Genomic DNA, 17,728 nt, shown 5'->3' with positions numbered 1-17,728 from the left:
ATGTACGGTTCCGTGAGACTGATATTTCAACAGATAAACGCATGATGTATGATCATACCTTCGAACTACTCGAGGCCTGCACTGAATAGGTGTCAGGAGGCATCGATAAACTCGACTGGTAGTACACAATCACTCATTGGCCGCATCCAGGGAAGCTTACTTCTTTTTGTTAGACATAGCAGCTTAACGAAAAAAGGAGAACTAAAGAGCTGGGGACAATAAACTGCCTTATTCTGTAAGAGATTATGAGAGGTGCTGATAATGCGGCCTAGGGCAATCAGCGAGCTCTTTCTTATATGCTAAGTGCTACTCTGAGTGTACTATTTGAAGTATGGTGACGTCAAAATTTATTGGGAAGTTAGCACGCACGCTATAGCGCTCAGCGAAACAGACTATTGACAATCGAACTGACCTATTGTTTTGTGATTTGACCTGATGGGCGTCAGCGACTTGTGTGTGATTACTGGCGTGTAGATGTGCAACGCGTGGGTAGGGTGCTTCAGGCAATACTAAGCCCGATACGGAGACCTACCGATGGTAGCTCGTCTGGACTTTCGACGTATGAGTCCTCGCTGCGATTTGCAACGTCTGGACCACATCGTACAGTTTATTAACTTGGAGTATTTATAGATTCTAAAGCTGCCAGCTCAGTGTCATCAAATATGTGAAAGCCTCCGGAGCTCCCGAGCTACGGAAGCACCTCTCATTGGGAGGAGAGCGGGAGGGAGGGGAGGAGTTGTTCCCGCAAATCGCGGGAGCCCAAGAGCGTTTGCTGATGGCACCAAGCCCATATTTATCACTTGAAGTACGCATGCCTTGTTCTGACAAAGCAAGCCGTGCCACGGGAAACGTACTATGAATAATTGGAAAAAAACCTGCGAAAGCGCTGTCCAGATTGTTAGAAGAAAACTACCAACTACTCTACCAGACCGTCTGAGCTTGGATGACGGGCACGTATGATTTTTTTCACCAATTTCCAAAATTCTATCTCCTAGAATCAATCAAAGTGATCTTACGGGCCTGGTTCCCCTGACTGTTACCCCTGACTAAGGGGCTCTGTTAGCCCATTGTACCTGCTGTTTCGTGGGCCACAGATGACGCATTCTATACTTTCTCCTGCTTAATTCCTTTTTTGGGTGGGAGCCACGACCATTATTTTGGAATTTCGGTGAATCTTTTGTGAACTAGTAACTACAAGGCTCAAATCTGCATAGATCTTTCCAAAAAAAACATAGACTCTGTTTTGCTTTTTCCTACCAGTAATTACAGAAGGTATCAATCCACTTTTACTCATAGACGTAGCACCAAGGCCAGCTGCGAGTGTCGAAAGTCTGCTCAACGGTGTAATCGGGCCACAATCCTACAAACAATAATTAGTGCATAACAAGAGTTCCCATCATGATTACTCACCACCGCCGGGAAGAACAGCAGTCTTATTTAACCACGGGGCTTGACCGTTAGGGAATTCGTTCAAGGAAGAGGTATTCTACAGTTAAATTGTCAACAAAACGGCTATGAAGTTGTTCGAAGGACACTGTACCTGAATCGAGCCACCATGGAAAGCGTACTTGTTTGCAGAGCTCTTCTCTTGCCAGAGCCACCAGAGACGGTCAACATTCTTAATTTATCGCTTCAATAACTTGCAGCTATTTAAGAGTAGCAGACGAATCACTTACGCCATGGTGAAGATGGAACATTGGCTACACAGGGTGCATATAATCAATAAAGATGCAAAAAATGTCAATGAGAATACGGTGCTTACTTCGTTTGCAGAGAAAGTAGCAGTTCTCTGTACGGGGCAGTAGATAGTTCCCTCAGATCCTGCAGGGCAAAGTGTGCCCATGTCACTGAAAACCGGGGCCGTCGTGGTCACACTTTGTTTCTTCTTTATTTGAATAGCGTACTGTACTTACCCTCCCATCATGACATGAATAGCACTATGCATGCCAACAGTTTTCTCGAAATAACCCTGGAACAGCGTGAAGTTGCCCGTAGGTTGATTTAGAAGCTTTTGGATTTCGGCAGGCGTGAAAGTCGAGGTTGCCGAGATATTTGCGTTGGCACCACCCCAAGGGAAGGGGAGGAGATGGCGACGAAGCTTGTGGGGGCTATGATTCTTTGAGTAACATGCAAAGCAGGATCTCAAAGTTTACTCACACAGGATACGCAATCTCGATATCAAATGCTCCAGTATGGAGGGTATAGTCGCTACATTGGAGCCACAAATTAGCCTATGCCCAGGTTGTAATTGCGTCGAATCACTCACTCGCTAGCATCGTCGCTAAATCCTCCGAGTCCAGATTCTTTATCATTGTCCCAAATCGGGCTTGCCAAGAAATCACCGGAATCTAGCGAGAGTTCTGTAAGTTCTGATGTAATTAGCGAACAAGTGCCTGCTCACCTTTCTCCCATGCTGATTGAGCAAAGAGGTTGGAAATTAGCAACTTGAAATGCCTTTTTGTGATCATATTACATACCCCAATCTAGAGTGGCATGTCAACTCGGGGGCGAAATCTCAAGTGAAATGAAAAGCACTCACATGGTACCACACCGTTATAGCCGCACTCCTTCCGAATGATGTTAGTCCATTCGTGCAGGTAAGCACTGCGCAGTACAAGTGAGAGCCCAAGTCGTAGGAGATGGATTTAGGCACTTACCGGTGCCACGGGAGGAATAGGCCAGTCCAATGAATAATGGCTATCAAAGGCTGTCGTGTTAATTTATGTTATCTCAGCTAGTGGATTGTTCGTACGGTTGAGGTTCATGTGTCTACATGAACCCAATTAAATCAGCCATTGCGAACCAGAGACAGGATCTCATAGACTTACATGTAGACCAAGTCGTCATAGTAAGTCGAGCTCTCATTAAGGGGGGCGATCTATCACAAGTACATGAGCAATTGTGTACTCGAGAGCGGCGCGTTACTCACATGGAACTTGGCTTCGGAATAACTGTCAGTATCAACCGGGAGCCGGAGCTTGCCAGTACGAGGCTTTTTGTTCAAGCACTGCCCAATGGACCAGGTCAGTAAATGTGAAGACCATCACCATAGGTCAAAATCCTTACATTGACAGCGCCAATCCATGCCTTCCGCTCGGCCTTGCTGAAAGTGCGCCATTCCTTTCGCACCTCGAGCTTGGAGCATTTCTGGACCGGTTTGGCCGCAGCGGCGAGGGCAATAATAGAAGAAAGGCTCAAAATACTGGCGAACTTCATGGTGGAAAAGAGGGTGAACTGGTGGTGCGGTCTAAGCGTTTAGAATGCTGGCCTTTATCCTAGGAGCGGTTGGGTTGGTCGTGTCACGACCGGACGGCTATTTGCAGCTTACAGTTGCAATGGATCTAAGCACATGGTTCCGCGTACGAGGGGGAGCCAATTCTGCCGAGGTACTGATGAAGGGAAGCGTTTGAAACATTTTAGTCGTTCGGTCAGGGCCAGAACATACGCTGAGGACAAGGTTGCTATATCGTTATCAGCTTGTAACTTGGCGGTCTCCAGACGGGGACAAAAAATTAAGAAGCGATCCAAGGTCAAATACACGCGTACATTGACTGATAGAAAGTCAGAAGACGATCGGAAGCATCATAATTTCCTATGGCTCACCCAAAGGAACTGCAAATTCTGCCGGTCTTGTACCAGAAGAATGCTTAAAAATAATTTGTGGCACCAGAGGGCTCGTTAGTAAGCTGCAAAACTCAGCGTAAGGAGAGTGAGTTAAAAGAGCTCCCTGTTGTACATATGGTAGCATTGTTTTCAATATATACGCGTATTACCATCCTCCAGCTGACTATACTAATTTCATAATATGGATTGCCCCGAAGCCTGAAATATCGGACTATATGCGGATCCAGGATTGACAACAGGGCCCGATCGTGACTTTGCATTTATCAAATCTGACGTTGTTGAAATGAAGTAACCTCCGCCTACTTCCTCAGCATACCCATTCCTGTAAATGCCAAAGGTTCGAAGCACGAAATATACCGGCTCCTCCGTGTGCAATCGTTCTAGAAAACCGACAGGAAGAATGGCAGTAATTCTATCTCAACTATCGTTGGCCGGGCTGAGGCTAGTCCAAATTTCCTGTTTGAATGGATATGTTATGTTATGTTGAATCCTTGGCGTCTTGTATTGTATTGCGTAGTGGCTAGTTGCCAGTTGCCCTCATTGCTACGTATTACAGACCGACCGACCAATAGGTGATATCGCGTGTAGCACACTTCGAAGCTTATTAGCATTCGGTTAGGTATATTTCATATACCTACCGACTTCATTCATCCCGACCTATTCCGCCTACAGTATCATAATGGAATATTGGCCTAAATAAGCGATATGAGTTATATGTTGCAGAAGACCGGGAAAACGAATCTCCGGATATCCATACGATTACCCGGAATGACGGGGACATTGGGAAGTAGGTAACAAACCACGAATGGCAGAAAATAATTATTAAAAAGAAGACCGCTTCATGGTGGTGTGCTCAGACCCATATGAAAACGGATCACCAATGATGTGCTGGCCGGGCGACTACGGTCCCTCGAGAGTCCTGCTGGCAGCATACAAAGCGGAGAAATTATAATCATGTTTCTTCCGACTTGGTCAGGATGCTTGTGCTGGCCTCCTGAAGATCAGCTTTTGTCATGTGACATATTACTTTATCGGGTGTCTCTTAAAGAGCGCTAGCAGCTCAGGGAATAGGCCATGTTGATAGCGTAGAGTAGATGTGGGCGCATCCAAAGGCGGTATCGGAGTTCATTCAACAACCAGCCAAGTTGAAAGGTGATCTAGAAGGGAAAGAGATTCGGGATTAGACCATCCAGACGTTTCTGCGTAATTGATGTGACAAAACATCGCCTCTTGGCCTTAGTAATACCAGTACATATGAGACTTGCTCCAAGGTTCTGCAATTTAGGTTTTTTCTCTTGTACCTGTATTGAGCAGAGTTTGACTAACAGTGCAGCGCCGGGTCACTGCGCCCCGGTGATATTCCAAAAATGGCCCGATCCAAAAGCAGAGGTTGGGCACCATAGTCTATCTACTCGTGCCAGATGAACGAGCGACGTGTGAATTGCGGTGCAGATGACGAATTTTAGTATCAGTACATCATCATATATTACTCATTCCAATGAACAAAAGCGCGTCCAAACTGGGACCGGAGATGAGTAGACTGCCAAGTCCACGAGGACCGCCCCGCCAGTACACCCGTCGTCCAAGACTGACAACGAGCCCAGACCACGAGTGGCGCACAGAAAATCGCTCAAAATTCATATAAATAGGCCTGACGAATTCCATAGTGGAAAGAATTGAACAGCCTTATCCAGATCGCTAAAAATACAAACTAAAAAATGTCGCAGCAGGGCAGTCAGCCACAGATCATCCAGCCACGAAACGTTGGTTGCTACTGTCGTAAGAAACTGCGCACCTGCCAAATTGGTAGTGGACAGCCTGACATTCAAGCGCCGAGACTCGAGCCTGTTGGAAATGGAAGACGCGTCAGCGCTTCGCCTGGCTTGCACGCGCCGCCGATCACCTTACCCATACCCCACCACCCAAGATCACGAACGAAATGAGCTCGAGCGAAGCTATGGAAGCTAAAATTACTGAGGCTGACAAGCTAGTAAAGTCTAACCCTCAACAGGCTGAGCAGGTCTACAAGTCGCTATTAGAGGGCAAAGCCGGTAAGTACAATATAGCCCGAATCAATACATTGGTTTGACCTGGGAGAGCGCCTATGCAGCCAACGACGACCAGCTACGCCACCAGGAATCCGCGCTTGTGAAACTCGGCCAATTATACCAGGATAGCAAGTAAGCATACGATCATCGCCTCACTATGCGCATACGGCCTGATCCACCTTGTAGCAATGCACAGGGACTCGCAGAACTCGTAACAACCTCGCGGGCATTCATGTCCTCCACTGCCAAAGCCAAGACTGCGAAACTCAGTAAATTCATTCCATCCTTGCCAGAATTCATGTATTAATCATAATTGTGCAGTCCGAACGCTGATCGATAATCTTGCCGCGATTCCGGGGGGTGGATCGGTGCTTACGAATGTCTTGAGCGAGAACATTGCTTGGGCGCGGGCTGAACGTCGGGTGTTCTTGAGGCAGAACTTGGAAGCACGGTTGGTGGGTGTTTACCTCGATGGTGAGAAGTACCGGTAAGTACTCCAATCGTATGCCTGCAGCCTCGCATGTAACCGAACTGTACAGACCAGCGCTCGCACTCATCGAGTCGCTTCTTACCGAGCTCCGACGACTTGACGATAAACTCGTGCTTGCCGAAGTGCACCTACTCGAGAGTCGGGTCTTCCGAGGAATCGGGAACATGCCCAAGTCCAAGGTACAGTGCACCTATACCAAACTCTAGCTCTGAACTAACACAATGATCTAGGCCGCACTGACGTCTGCACGCGCCGCCGCAAACGCAATTTACTGCCCGCCCCACCTTCAAGCCCAACTTGACCTACAGAGTGGAATCTTACATGCCGAAGATAAAGACTACAAGACTGCGTAAGTTAACCCTTGATTGATGGGGGCGAACTCGAGATTGGAGCTAATCACCACCTGGCTGAAATAACCTTATTTCTCCCATTCCCACGTTAATCCAGTTACTCTTACTTTTTCGAGACGTTCGAGAACCTGTCCAGTCGGGATGACCCCAAGGCGTTGACGGCACTCAAGTACATGCTCTTATGCAAAATCATGCTGAATCTTGTACGTATTCGCTTAGTCACACACTTACATCTTTATGACTTATTTTACCTTTTTTTTTTCTACGCCCTTATCTTCGGCTCGGCTCGGCAACTTTGAATGATGATCCACACAAATCAAATCTAAACGACGGAGACAGCCAGAAGACGTGACCTCTCTTCTCTCCATCAAGCTCGCCCTTAAATTCGCCCAACTCCGAGACGTAGAATCCATGCGCGCCGTCGCGCTCGCACACCAAAACCGGAATTTGGCCGAATTCGAGGCCGCGCTCAGGGACTATAAACAGGGTACGTCCCGTAATGATCTTCGCCGTCTGATTATTTATTTTTGATTTTTTGTGGCGTTTTTTTTTCTGGGGGTTCATTTCGACTGGATATGGATATGAATCCCGCGGGTGTTTAAAAAAAAAACTCGTGTACCGCTTCGTTCGCTTTTCTTGCGCGGAACACATGGATTGCACCCTTTACATATGCGCCCCACACCGACGGAACAGAACTCTCATTGGACCCGACCATCCGCTCGCACCTCGCGGCGCTGTACGACACCCTCCTCGAGCAAAACCTGCTCCGACTCATCGAGCCGTACGCGTGCGTCCAGCTGGAACACATTGCGCAAGGCGTCGGCCAGTCGCGCGCGACGGTCGAAAAGAAGCTGAGCCAGATGATCCTCGACAAGGTCTTTTACGGCGTGCTCGACCAAGGAAACGGCTGGCTGGTCGTGTTTGATGAACCGGTCGTGGACGTAAGTTCCTTAATTTATTCGACTCGTTCTCTTCGGCTTGACTAACGGACTTGGGCGGCGGTTTTGACCCTTGTGCTGTGTCTGTATTATTAAACGGGGGCTTATGATTGTGTGGGTAAATGATTGCCACGCGACGCATGGATCGTTTCGGATTTGTTTCGGACGATGAAACGAAACAGGAGACGTACGATGCGGCGATTCAAACGATTGAACAGGTCGGCAAGGTGGTTCAGTCTCTTTACGCCAAAGTAAGCCCCTTATCATTACTCAATCCTTATCTCACCCTCCACGCAGTCGGTCAAAATCGCCTAGATTCGATAAAGGAGGAAACAAGGGACTCCCATATCTAGTCACACACTCCCACGTTTTAGCTATATGCTACCTAATATAGTCATAACCACTCGCTACTACTTGAAATGATCTCCCCGCGCTTGTTCTGTCCTTGACGATCAGGCCAAATACAAAATCTTAACTCTAGGAGAGTGTGAACGTGTTAAAAAAGTTTCACTCTTGGACACGTTTCTTGCCGCGAGCCCTGCTGCCTCTGGCCCGACCACGACCACGACCCCGCCCCGTTGGTCGAGGTGCACTGCCACCGCTTGGGGTGTCTAGATCATGTGATCCGGATGGGGTCTCGGCCTCGACCTCGGTCGCAGCCCCGGTGTTGGGCTCTGATTTGGGGATGAGCTGCACGGGATTGAAGAGCACCTTGTGTCCGGACTGCGCAATCACTACACAGAGGTACAAGGTTCAAGTCCAGATCTTGAACAAAGGAGACAAGGGGGGGGATATGTGGGAGTGAGGAGGGAGGGGGGGATTCACTTGCCTCCTACGTCATCCAATACCAATTCCGTCCCAAGCGTCTCGGTATGAATACCTTGAAATACCAAGTCTCCAAGCTGCAGGAACGGGGCAGACGTTTCTAGGCCCTAGTGTGTATATGTATTTTTTGAAATCCAATTCGTGGGTGTAAATGCGTGCGCGAGTCGCAAGTAACGAGTGGGCACACCCCCGTTCAGCCCCAATAGGTTACGTTGGGTTCGATTCGGATGGGTTTGAGGGGGGTACAGTCAACAGGCGTGTCGCCCCAAAATCCGAGGAAAGCATTATCCCATGAGTGGAAAGGAATCCACCCGCCCAAGGCCCGGAGCGAATCCGCCGAATGTGCATTTGTCCCAGGCGCCAAAATCAATTTATTCCAGGCGGCATGGCACCCATGGTGTGATTTGTGTAGTAAGCGCCAGGGCATGTATGGCACCACCGAGCGGCACGAGTGGTACCAGAGGCGTCGCGAGGTTATATGCACCGCATCATTACACAACGGCATCGCATCAAAAGAGCGTAACGCCGAGGTTTCCACCAGAAAGGCGCCAAGGCCCAAGGCACGGTCATTATCCACCGAGGAAGGAGATACGCGCGGGGGATACAGATACACGGAATGTGGCGCGGGGGATACATGTAGTCATAGGCGCAAACCAAGTGAATGCATGGGGATTACGAATCCACCCAGAGTGTGCATGATCGTAAGATTTCCGAGTCATCGGGCGATTCAGGAGCCCGAGGCGCGATCGTATGCGCGCATAGCGGGCGGATTCATTTGGGTAGTAAGATGGGTGGGTGTCCTGGATGTGAATACCAGCGATAGATAAACTGGGCGTATGGGGCAACGCACCGCCAACCGGATCGGAGAACAGTTGGAAAGCAGACTGGGATCGATACCGGCTATATCGAGTGTCATGTAATGCGTCTGGAAAACTCGCTCGGTCAGTCACTGGGATTAAATCGGGCAAAAGGATGAGAGAGTGTGCAAGATTTGCCGAGAGAGTCAAAAGCGAGGAACATTCGAGTGGATGGCCTCGCCCAAGAGCCGACTCTAATCTAGAAAGATGACGAGTCACGCACCTCTTCTTCCTCGAGTTCGCCATCGATCATTGGGTGGGATGATGAGCGAGTCAAACCTGTGAGCAACGAGGACATGGTTGGAGAGTGTATATGAGTCAGCAGGTGTCACGTGTTCCGGTGCTCGGTGCCGGGGGCGGGTGGAGGCCGGCGTTTATGGGGTGGGACAGTGTGCTTGGTCAGTGTATCGACGACGAACTGAATGAGGGTTGGTCAGCGCGGGGCAGGGGGTGGCACACTATCCGAGGACGACCGAAATAGGCAACAATGACAGAACAGGCAAGTTCTGTGAGAGATCACCGCACGAGGAGCGAGCGTGCCCAGGGCGGACAAATGGGGTGCACAGCCATCGTTGACTGTGGACTGTGGGCTTTGCGCAGCTGGGAGACAGTAAGTCTTGACGTATGTATGGACACGGAGGGCTGCGGACAGTCGGAACGGCGATACACAAGAATAGTAGCAGCATAGACGGTGGGAGGCCGAAGTCCGCGCGGAAGATGAGGCCGTGTGTAAGCGCGGAAAAAAGCGGTGTGGAAAAAAGCGGAAAAGCGAAGATCGGCGCTTGGGTGGCCGAGTTGGGCTGACGCATCTGACAGAATCTGACTCGGGCCATCATAGTCGGAAGGTGGCCGTTTGGATATAATGTGCGGGATGGCCCCTGCAATCCCCCTTCTCCAGTCGAGCGACCAGCCTCGAGGCGAATTGTTTAGTCTTTATCTGCACTTTCATCCCGAGCGAGTACAAATAGAGCGAGTTGAAGGATGACCCCACACCTCAGTGCTAAGCTGCTCAAGCCCGCCTCTCCCCGCCTGTTCGATACTGCGGTCGAGGATAGTGACGACGACATGGTGTACTCGCCTTACTACCGCACTCCCCACCACCACCGGAGCTCAACCAGCTCCAAGCCACGGAGACGCTCTCAGCAGCTGTCTGCCGAAGTACGGGCAGATATTGTGGCCCGGGTGCTCGACCCTGCCTACTCTGGCCGAGCACGCGACAACTACTCTTCCCGAGTGTTCATCGACCCCAACGGAGACGAGCATGACCCCGACTACCAGCTCTTCCCCACCATCTATCCCGCACCCTCCCGCCACCGCCACACCGCCTCCTCTGGCTTCTTCCGCCGTGTCCCCAGCCAAGACGACCTCTCTACTCCCGAGGAGGACGACGACGCTGCCTCGATCATCGCCTGGACACGTGAGCGCGCTGCCTCGCCCTTTACTTCCTCTGGGTCCAGCGCTTGCACACCCTCGCCCCCACCCAACCCGCTTTCCCTGTTTGGCGACGACGAGTGGGACGAGAAGGAGTGGACCCGCGAGGTCGTAGTCCCCCAGCCCAGAAGCGCCGCAAGTCCAAGGCGGACCCGCGTCTATGTCCCAACCACACCCCCCATCCACCCCATTCCCTCCTTTGACGAGCCAGAATGCGAGTCGCCAGCCAGGCACAGCTCTGTCCAGCTCGTGAGGCAGGATACCATGGACACCACCGATGAGACGTACGTTGATCCTCATAATAACAAACGTAGCTTGTTTGCTCACGCCTTGCTCTCCAGTCCTTCGTGCGGATACGTTCTCCGTCGCCAATGGGCCACATTCGCATTGCACACCCGTCTCTCTGCCCACCGCATCGCTCGCAAGGCCCGTCGTGTCGTCTCGGTCGGTACATAGCCATATCCCAACCACCACCACGCTTTCCACCCGACCTCAGCCGACCCGTTCTAGACGCCCTCGACTTTCCAACCCCCCCTCGCTCCGCCATGCCGGAGCCCTGGCCGACTAATATGAGCCAACCCTATATGCCGTCCGGCCATAACAAACAGTCAATCCAATATAAGCCTTATGTGCTTTATTTTATATGTAGTGCGACTCTTTTCTTTCTCTAGGATTCGTTCTATCTATGCGCACCGCATTTGCCTGGATCTTTCGTTGTTTTTGTGTTGTGTCCTGTTGAATGGTTTCTCACTTATGATTGTCACGTTGGATCAATTGAATGAATAAACTGATACGATTACTCCATCTTTATTGTGTGATACTTTGATTTCCAACGGGTGATTTTTGACTTGTCGCTGACTGTACTACACCCGAGCATTCACACACCCCCTACCCCCCTAAAATTTTCGCATTCATCATCATCCTACGAACCAGACACATAATGAACCATGCCACGAGTTTCTCCGACCAATTTGTCACGGCTATACGGCCGGGTATCAACTCCTTAGTCCCCAAGTCCTAAGAGTAACGTATAACGCACTCCATATGGCAACTCTATACAACCAAAACACAGGCGACCTTGCACGTCTATCAAAGCCCTCTCCTCCCTCTCTACCTCTGATTTCGTAAAACCCAAACCAACACCCCTCGAGTGCAATTTCATCCCAGGAGCGTGGTGATGAAACTTTACTCTTATCCTACTTGCCTACTTGTCTCATCGGGTTTCCCATCGAGGACGAGGCTGATATATCAGTTTGTATGTAAAAAGGAATTTCAATCTATCGTGCTTGGACGATGATGATCCCGTACCGAATCGTGCATCGGGTAAGAGTAGGAGTAGGAGTGTGAAATCTCTTCGCATCGGGGTTTGGGTGTATCGCATATCGTATATCGTATAGGGGGCAATCGGGAGGTGGACTTGGAGAGCTTAATCGTGCGTGGTGAGGGGATCGGTATAGGGCTTTGGATGGGAGCTGGGTTTCGAGGCGAGTGAGTGGGAATGGGTGCGTGGTATGAATGCGCAGGTTCGTGGGTGTGGACTGAATGAATGTGCGGCGCACAATACCATGTGATGCGATTAGTGTATGTACATGTGATGCGATTAATGTGCTACGCAACATGATTCCGGCTCAACACCAACGTGTTCAAGATATAAAACTATATGCGATTGGCAGTTACCATATGGATCGACATGAATCACGCAGGCTGTGTTCGTTTAGGTATCTATGACTACCATGTATGCTGTATTGTGTAATGCTGTCGATCATGTTTAGAAGATGTAAAACTTATCTCCCCGTTGTGATCGTTTCAAATCATTTTATTTTTTCTTGTCTATATCGATATCGCGCGTAAATACGACATACGAATTGCGTCATCGCTATTCTCGTCATTGATCCTACTTGTTCCCCTTCCTCCCCTTCCCTTTTTAGTGACGCGCGCGCGCAACACGTATAAAACTCTTTTATATCCACATTCGTTTGATCGGATTACTCGAGCCGTCGAGGTTATTCTTAGTCACTCACGAACTGAGCTCGGTCAATCAAGTCAGACAGAGACATATACACACAGAAAAGCAACGGCGTAATCGGTTATCGAATATTTCAGCGGACGGCGTGAGAGAAACTTGGGCGCGGATTCTGTCGACCGAGCCCGAGTGTCCGAGTCCGGATTCGGACCGTGTAGGGGAAGCCGCAAAGCCCGCGGGCACACAAAGCTCAATTCCAACAGAGGTCCGTAAGAGGAAAGTCGCACAGTACAGCACACTAAGATCGAGGACAATAATCGACTGCGCTCATGAATCGTGATCAGGTCAACTGGGCATGGGAGTATCATACCCTCCCCGTTTTGCAACCGCAGACCCGCAGCGAACAGAACAAATTAGTGCACATGGGACGATGGATGATAACGATGATTGAACGATATGCGTGCATACGCAAGCTCCCCCTGGGTCTACGTATCTCTTTACGCACGCACATGCATCTCCCGATCTCTTCCCCTCTCATCGAACTTTTTTGTCGGACTCCGAGGAGCCGTGCAGAAACTCATCTTTTGCGGTCCCGAGCCGAGTAAAAAAGCGGATTGCATTCGTATAGCTTAGTAGTCTAATCTAACAATACGATGCGTGTTGATGTCATTGTCTGTCTTGGACCTCATGATCAGCCCCCCGGGACTGGGACTACGTTGTGCATACGTGAGTCAATGCGTCATTGTTCGAGGTCTTGTGATTTTACGGCCCTTGGGCTGTTTTTTGTTTTGTCCCGCACTGGTTTCGGGGGAGGTCGTAATCATAATAATAGGTCAGCTGAATATATTCACGGTGGAACATTGATTAGGATACAGTGCGTGGTATTGTATTGTCTGAATACTGATAGGAGTGAGCTTTTTTTTATTCCCTCGAGGCCTCGGTATATCGATCGCTAGCGCCACATCCGAGTCCGGGCCGTATCGAACACAATACAATCAGAAAAAATAAATAAAATCCCATTTTTATATATCTCGCATTGTGACAAATATTTTACATAACCTATAGCTACTCATAACCGACACGTGCTTGCGCCGGGACGAGGCGGTGCAAGCCCCAGGCACACACATGCGCCTTCCTAAACTGAGCGACGGACCTTCCCCCAATTTGGAGGGGAAGCGGGACCCTCGGTCGAATGCATATATCCCTGTATCCCTGGTAGTATAATTATAAACCCTCCCCTCTTTGATGCGCTTGCCGACCTCTTTTTTGACGCTGAAACGTTGTCGATCTAGCGGGGAACCCTCAAACAGGCCCCCCCCAGTTTCGATTAGTTAAGCGCATTCTGGAACTGACATTCCGCTTTTTTTAAAAAGACCTCGAATTTATTTTGAATCGTACCACAAAGAAAGGGTCTCGGAAGGACAAAAACAAAACAAAAAGCACACGTTGTATGTACTTACAGAAAAGGAAACATGAATAGGGTGAGTGATTTTTTTATGTAAAGTTTATCAGTCCGCCGCCGCACTGTGATGGTGTGGCTAAGATAGAATAGCGTGGTGGCAAGACTGTGCTGGGATGAGCGGTGGCTGTACCCCCTCGCCCAAGTCCACTTTCCCGCGGCCTGAGCTCAACCGGGGACCCAGTAGCGTTTCTTAATCAGCCTCCTCGGCGAGTACGGCATTGTTAAGCAAGGTTAGTGGATGGCCGGAAAGATACTCAACCTTGCCGTATGGCTGGTGCTTTTCTGCTCTTGCATCCTAAAGAGAGCGAGAGAGAGAGCTAATCATTCCGGGATCGCAGCCCAACAATAGGGAGCGTTACCGCCCACGATGATCAGAGTACTTTATCGGTCTAATCAGTCTATCGAGGACGATAAGCGCGTGTAGTCAGCCGGGTGGGAAGGGGTGGGTGGTGGTATCCGCAGACGGGGTTTGGGAGTCGCCGGTAGTTGGGTGGAACAGGTATTCGAACAGGGAGGTGCGCGTTGTTTGCGTAATGTGGCCGTGCGGTCAGAACAACAACGCCGAGTCATTTATCGAAAACATGCGGTGTTTTGGGCAAGTCATGTAGCGTCGTGTTATTCTCGAGGTCTCTCGAACGAACGAACAAAGAGAAAGGGAGAGAGAATCGATTGGCGCTCGAGAGTCTCGTGTAAGTGGTTTCTAGAGTTTGGTAGACCTTGTGGCTTTTCCCCCTTTGCTCGCATGTTCCAGATGATTGGCATGTATTATCGATACGCGGCCAACTAGGCTTTGACGCAGCCGATAGCTACCGGTGCGGATATCATGCAGAACAAAGCCGGAGGTACAAGTGAGACGTGGACGTAGCTCATAATGCTTGATTGGGTACGATGCGGAAGATATGGGCTTGGGCGGGTTAAGCATGGTCCGCTCGTTATAAGTGGTAAAAGACCGTGGTGTTTGTATGAGTTTGGTTATCTCCGGTCTCCAGAGTCTGACCACGACCGGCCTTTTAACCCTGACCTCCATCGCCGATCTAACTAAACGTGCTATATTAACAGAGATTTAGGCATCTCAACCAAGGTAGATGTTGTTGACAATGAGGTATTATAGATTTGATAAGGTCTAGTTCTATGAGGTCAGGATGTACCGGTTCATCAGCCAAATGCGCCAAATGTGCGCGTTTTGGTCAAATGTGCCCGGCGAGTGAGACCAAGCGCAAGACACAATGGCTCACTACCATAGTCATTCACACGAAGAACTCTCGCACCAGAGGCATATATCGTTCACCCACGCCCACCACTGGTCAATTCGGTATACCGACATTTGACATTTACGTTGGCACTTGCTCGGTGTCCCCTCGTCTGGCGCGGGAATCTTGTTCTACCGACACTGGACGGACTCTGACAGGCCTCTGACAAGCTTTGTTCGTAAATTAGGAACCTTCTTCGTCCGAGCCCAAATTACTCCGCAATTCCCCACCTCAACTCAGCTACGCACTGTATATAAGTGGCCGGGTGTCCCGTACTACTTTCTTTGGTTTCAATTCGCCCCCTCGCTTGCTAGCGCTTGCTAGAGGTTCTTTCTCCGTCTGCGAATCAATACAAAAATTCGAGTCATCAATCCAATGGCTTCTCTAGCCATGACTCCCCTGGAGTCACAGCGTCCGGCTAAGCGCTTTCGTCGAGGCACTACAGGCGATTCTCCGCTACTAGAAATACTTATATAAATGAACGAGCTCGCGCGCGGCCCTCTCGCTCGGCCTCGACATCGTCTTATACCCACAGTTCCCGACGCAGTTCTCTCACCACGGCCCCAGGCTCACTCTCACACTCTGCCTACTCCCTCTCCCGTTCACAAACGACGTCCTTCTCACACAGCTCGACCTTTATTGCAACGCCCGCGTCGTCATCTCGATCTCGTTCAGTAGCCGAGGCTCGTGCGCTCGTGCTCGACCCGGCCTATTCGGGTGTGGGACAGACCCAGGCTCGAGTTTACGTAGATGAATTAGGGATCGCCCACGATCCCGATTACCGAATGTTCCCTGCTGTCCCATCCTCGCCTCGATCATGTACCGCTCGTCGAGGGAGTGTGACCAGTGCCCGTGGCGGTCGATGTGGCGCAAACGTCGGGGGATGTTCGGAGAGCCCGTTTACAGGAAGTCCGTTTGCAGGATATGCCGATTTCGAGATGCATTATTCCAACTCGATTAGCCACGAGGTCGATTCCGAGAAGACCGGATGTGTATGGACGTAGATGAGGATGCCGAATCGGTTCTTGAATGGTCGAGGTTACATGCAAGCGCTAGTCCACCGGGATATGAAGAAGGGAAGAAGGAGGAAGAGAAGAAGTCGGAGGCGGATGGTTATGCCGATTTTGATGGGATGGAGTGGGACGAAAAGGAGTGGAGGAGGGAGGAGGTCGTACCCGCCCCGGCACTAGACAAACATCAATCCTCATCGCTGGCCAGTTCCAAGGGCAAACAATCCACACCCTCGCCGGCTCCTCCTGCCCCAATTCAGACACCAACCTTTTCTGGCTCCAAGAGTTCGTTATCCAAATCTTACACAAAAGCGGCTACCCGCGCAAAGTCCAAGTCCGGCTCCAAGGGCAGCAGTGTTTCCTCCACCGCGCGAGGCTATGTACCTGCCAAGAGGTCGTACGATGAGAGCATCCAAGACGAATGGGCGTAAGTATTGTCTCATTACTGTCATCGAACGATACTGACTCTCGATCTAGACCATCCTGTGGATACTCAGTTCGCCGCCATTGGCAATCGTTTACGCTCCGAATCCGATTTACCGTATTCCGCTGGCGCCGAAAGTTACGCCGAGCATTCACGTCAGCTAGCTCTGGTACCGGTGTGGATCAAAGAGCTTAGAAATTATCCGGTACGCTCCATGCACCAGATAGGGGGATTACGTGATCACGTAATCTAATCTATACATCACTACTGTCGTCATTTACCACCGACTGAGCGTTCATATATACGACTCGCTCGTACCTATCGACGTCATGACATCTTTTATCTTGGCTGGACCTCGTCATGCTTTATTTTCGTTCTCGCTTTTCTTTCATCTCATTCCGCTACTCCACGCTTTTGTCTCTTGCTTTGTATTTTATCCACTATCCCCGTTTGAACTGTCTCTCTAACCATCCGTTCTTTCGTTTTCTGATCATGGTTTTTGCAATGCGCATGTATCCTTATGTTGTGAGTTGTCTGACTTTGTTTTCCGCGCATGTGCTTGTGTATGCTTAGGATAGGGAATTTTGTGTATGTGAAGTAAACCCAAAAATGGCAATTGAACTTGTATGTATTGAACTTCATTTGGTATTTCAGACAAGGCCAACTTGTAAAACCTATGAGCGGGACTGAGATCAGAATCGGAGAGTTCCAATCTCAGGGCTGTCCTTGGCACCGGATTCCTCGTATCAAATGTCCTGAGAGTTTAGAGTCGAGATATTGAGAAGTCGTATGTGTATCAGTACACCGCATTGCCGGCACACTCTACACTTTCGTGATTGCGAAGTTTTCAATTGGAGTGGGAGCCGACCGGTATACCAGCTGACTGAATCACGAGAGCGGATTGTCCGAGGCGAAGGATCACACATGTGAACCGGACTCGAAAAATAGGTAAAAGTGACGTCCAGTTTATAAATAAGTCGGACTTTGGGCACACGTTTCTTATCTCCCAGCCAGTTTGACGTTTACTATGGTCATGGGGCAATTTACCCAGCCCCC

General features: G+C 49.9%; 6 protein-coding genes across 6 annotated transcripts; 3 read left to right on the top strand and 3 right to left on the bottom strand.

The window, feature by feature from the left end:
- Positions 1-1,286: 1,286 nt before the first annotated feature.
- Positions 1,287-3,216, bottom strand: RhiXN_02337 (tyrosinase; the record flags this gene model as incomplete). The annotated part of the gene is made up of 16 exons (XM_043322156.1): positions 1,287-1,360; positions 1,411-1,486; positions 1,541-1,618; positions 1,677-1,700; positions 1,763-1,847; positions 1,914-2,108; positions 2,158-2,208; positions 2,267-2,348; positions 2,402-2,413; positions 2,478-2,483; positions 2,540-2,604; positions 2,658-2,697; positions 2,753-2,769; positions 2,829-2,878; positions 2,930-3,007; positions 3,067-3,216. 16 exons carry the CDS (start codon positions 3,214-3,216, stop codon positions 1,287-1,289), a joined length of 1,083 nt encoding a protein of 360 aa, XP_043187979.1.
- A 2,347-nt stretch (positions 3,217-5,563) lies between these two features.
- Positions 5,564-7,765, top strand: RhiXN_02336 (proteasome regulatory particle subunit; the record flags this gene model as incomplete). The annotated part of the gene is made up of 11 exons (XM_043322155.1): positions 5,564-5,675; positions 5,735-5,804; positions 5,859-5,941; positions 5,994-6,159; positions 6,212-6,341; positions 6,393-6,511; positions 6,610-6,715; positions 6,852-6,999; positions 7,206-7,453; positions 7,633-7,701; positions 7,748-7,765. The coding sequence occupies 11 exons, from the start codon at positions 5,564-5,566 to the stop codon at positions 7,763-7,765; spliced, it is 1,269 nt and encodes a 422-aa protein (XP_043187978.1).
- A 192-nt stretch (positions 7,766-7,957) lies between these two features.
- Positions 7,958-9,430, bottom strand: RhiXN_02335 (uncharacterized protein; the record flags this gene model as incomplete). Its single annotated transcript, XM_043322154.1, has 2 exons — positions 7,958-8,140; positions 9,356-9,430. 2 exons carry the CDS (start codon positions 9,428-9,430, stop codon positions 7,958-7,960), a joined length of 258 nt encoding a protein of 85 aa, XP_043187977.1.
- Positions 9,431-10,113: 683 nt separating this feature from the next.
- RhiXN_02334 (uncharacterized protein) lies at positions 10,114-11,131 on the top strand (the record flags this gene model as incomplete). Its single annotated transcript, XM_043322153.1, has 3 exons — positions 10,114-10,847; positions 10,905-11,007; positions 11,060-11,131. The coding sequence occupies 3 exons, from the start codon at positions 10,114-10,116 to the stop codon at positions 11,129-11,131; spliced, it is 909 nt and encodes a 302-aa protein (XP_043187976.1).
- A 709-nt stretch (positions 11,132-11,840) lies between these two features.
- RhiXN_02333 (uncharacterized protein) lies at positions 11,841-12,182 on the bottom strand (the record flags this gene model as incomplete). Its single annotated transcript, XM_043322152.1, has 1 exon — positions 11,841-12,182. One exon carries the CDS (start codon positions 12,180-12,182, stop codon positions 11,841-11,843), a length of 342 nt encoding a protein of 113 aa, XP_043187975.1.
- A 3,446-nt stretch (positions 12,183-15,628) lies between these two features.
- RhiXN_02332 (uncharacterized protein) lies at positions 15,629-16,867 on the top strand (the record flags this gene model as incomplete). Its single annotated transcript, XM_043322151.1, has 4 exons — positions 15,629-15,668; positions 15,725-16,238; positions 16,295-16,675; positions 16,726-16,867. 4 exons carry the CDS (start codon positions 15,629-15,631, stop codon positions 16,865-16,867), a joined length of 1,077 nt encoding a protein of 358 aa, XP_043187974.1.
- Between the last annotated feature and the right edge of the window lie 861 nt (positions 16,868-17,728).

The sequence above is a fragment of the Rhizoctonia solani genome, chromosome 16 (assembly GCF_016906535.1).
Source record: "Rhizoctonia solani chromosome 16, complete sequence".
NCBI classification, from domain to species: Eukaryota; Fungi; Basidiomycota; class Agaricomycetes; order Cantharellales; family Ceratobasidiaceae; genus Rhizoctonia; species Rhizoctonia solani.
This window is presented reverse-complemented; position numbering and strand designations above follow the sequence as displayed.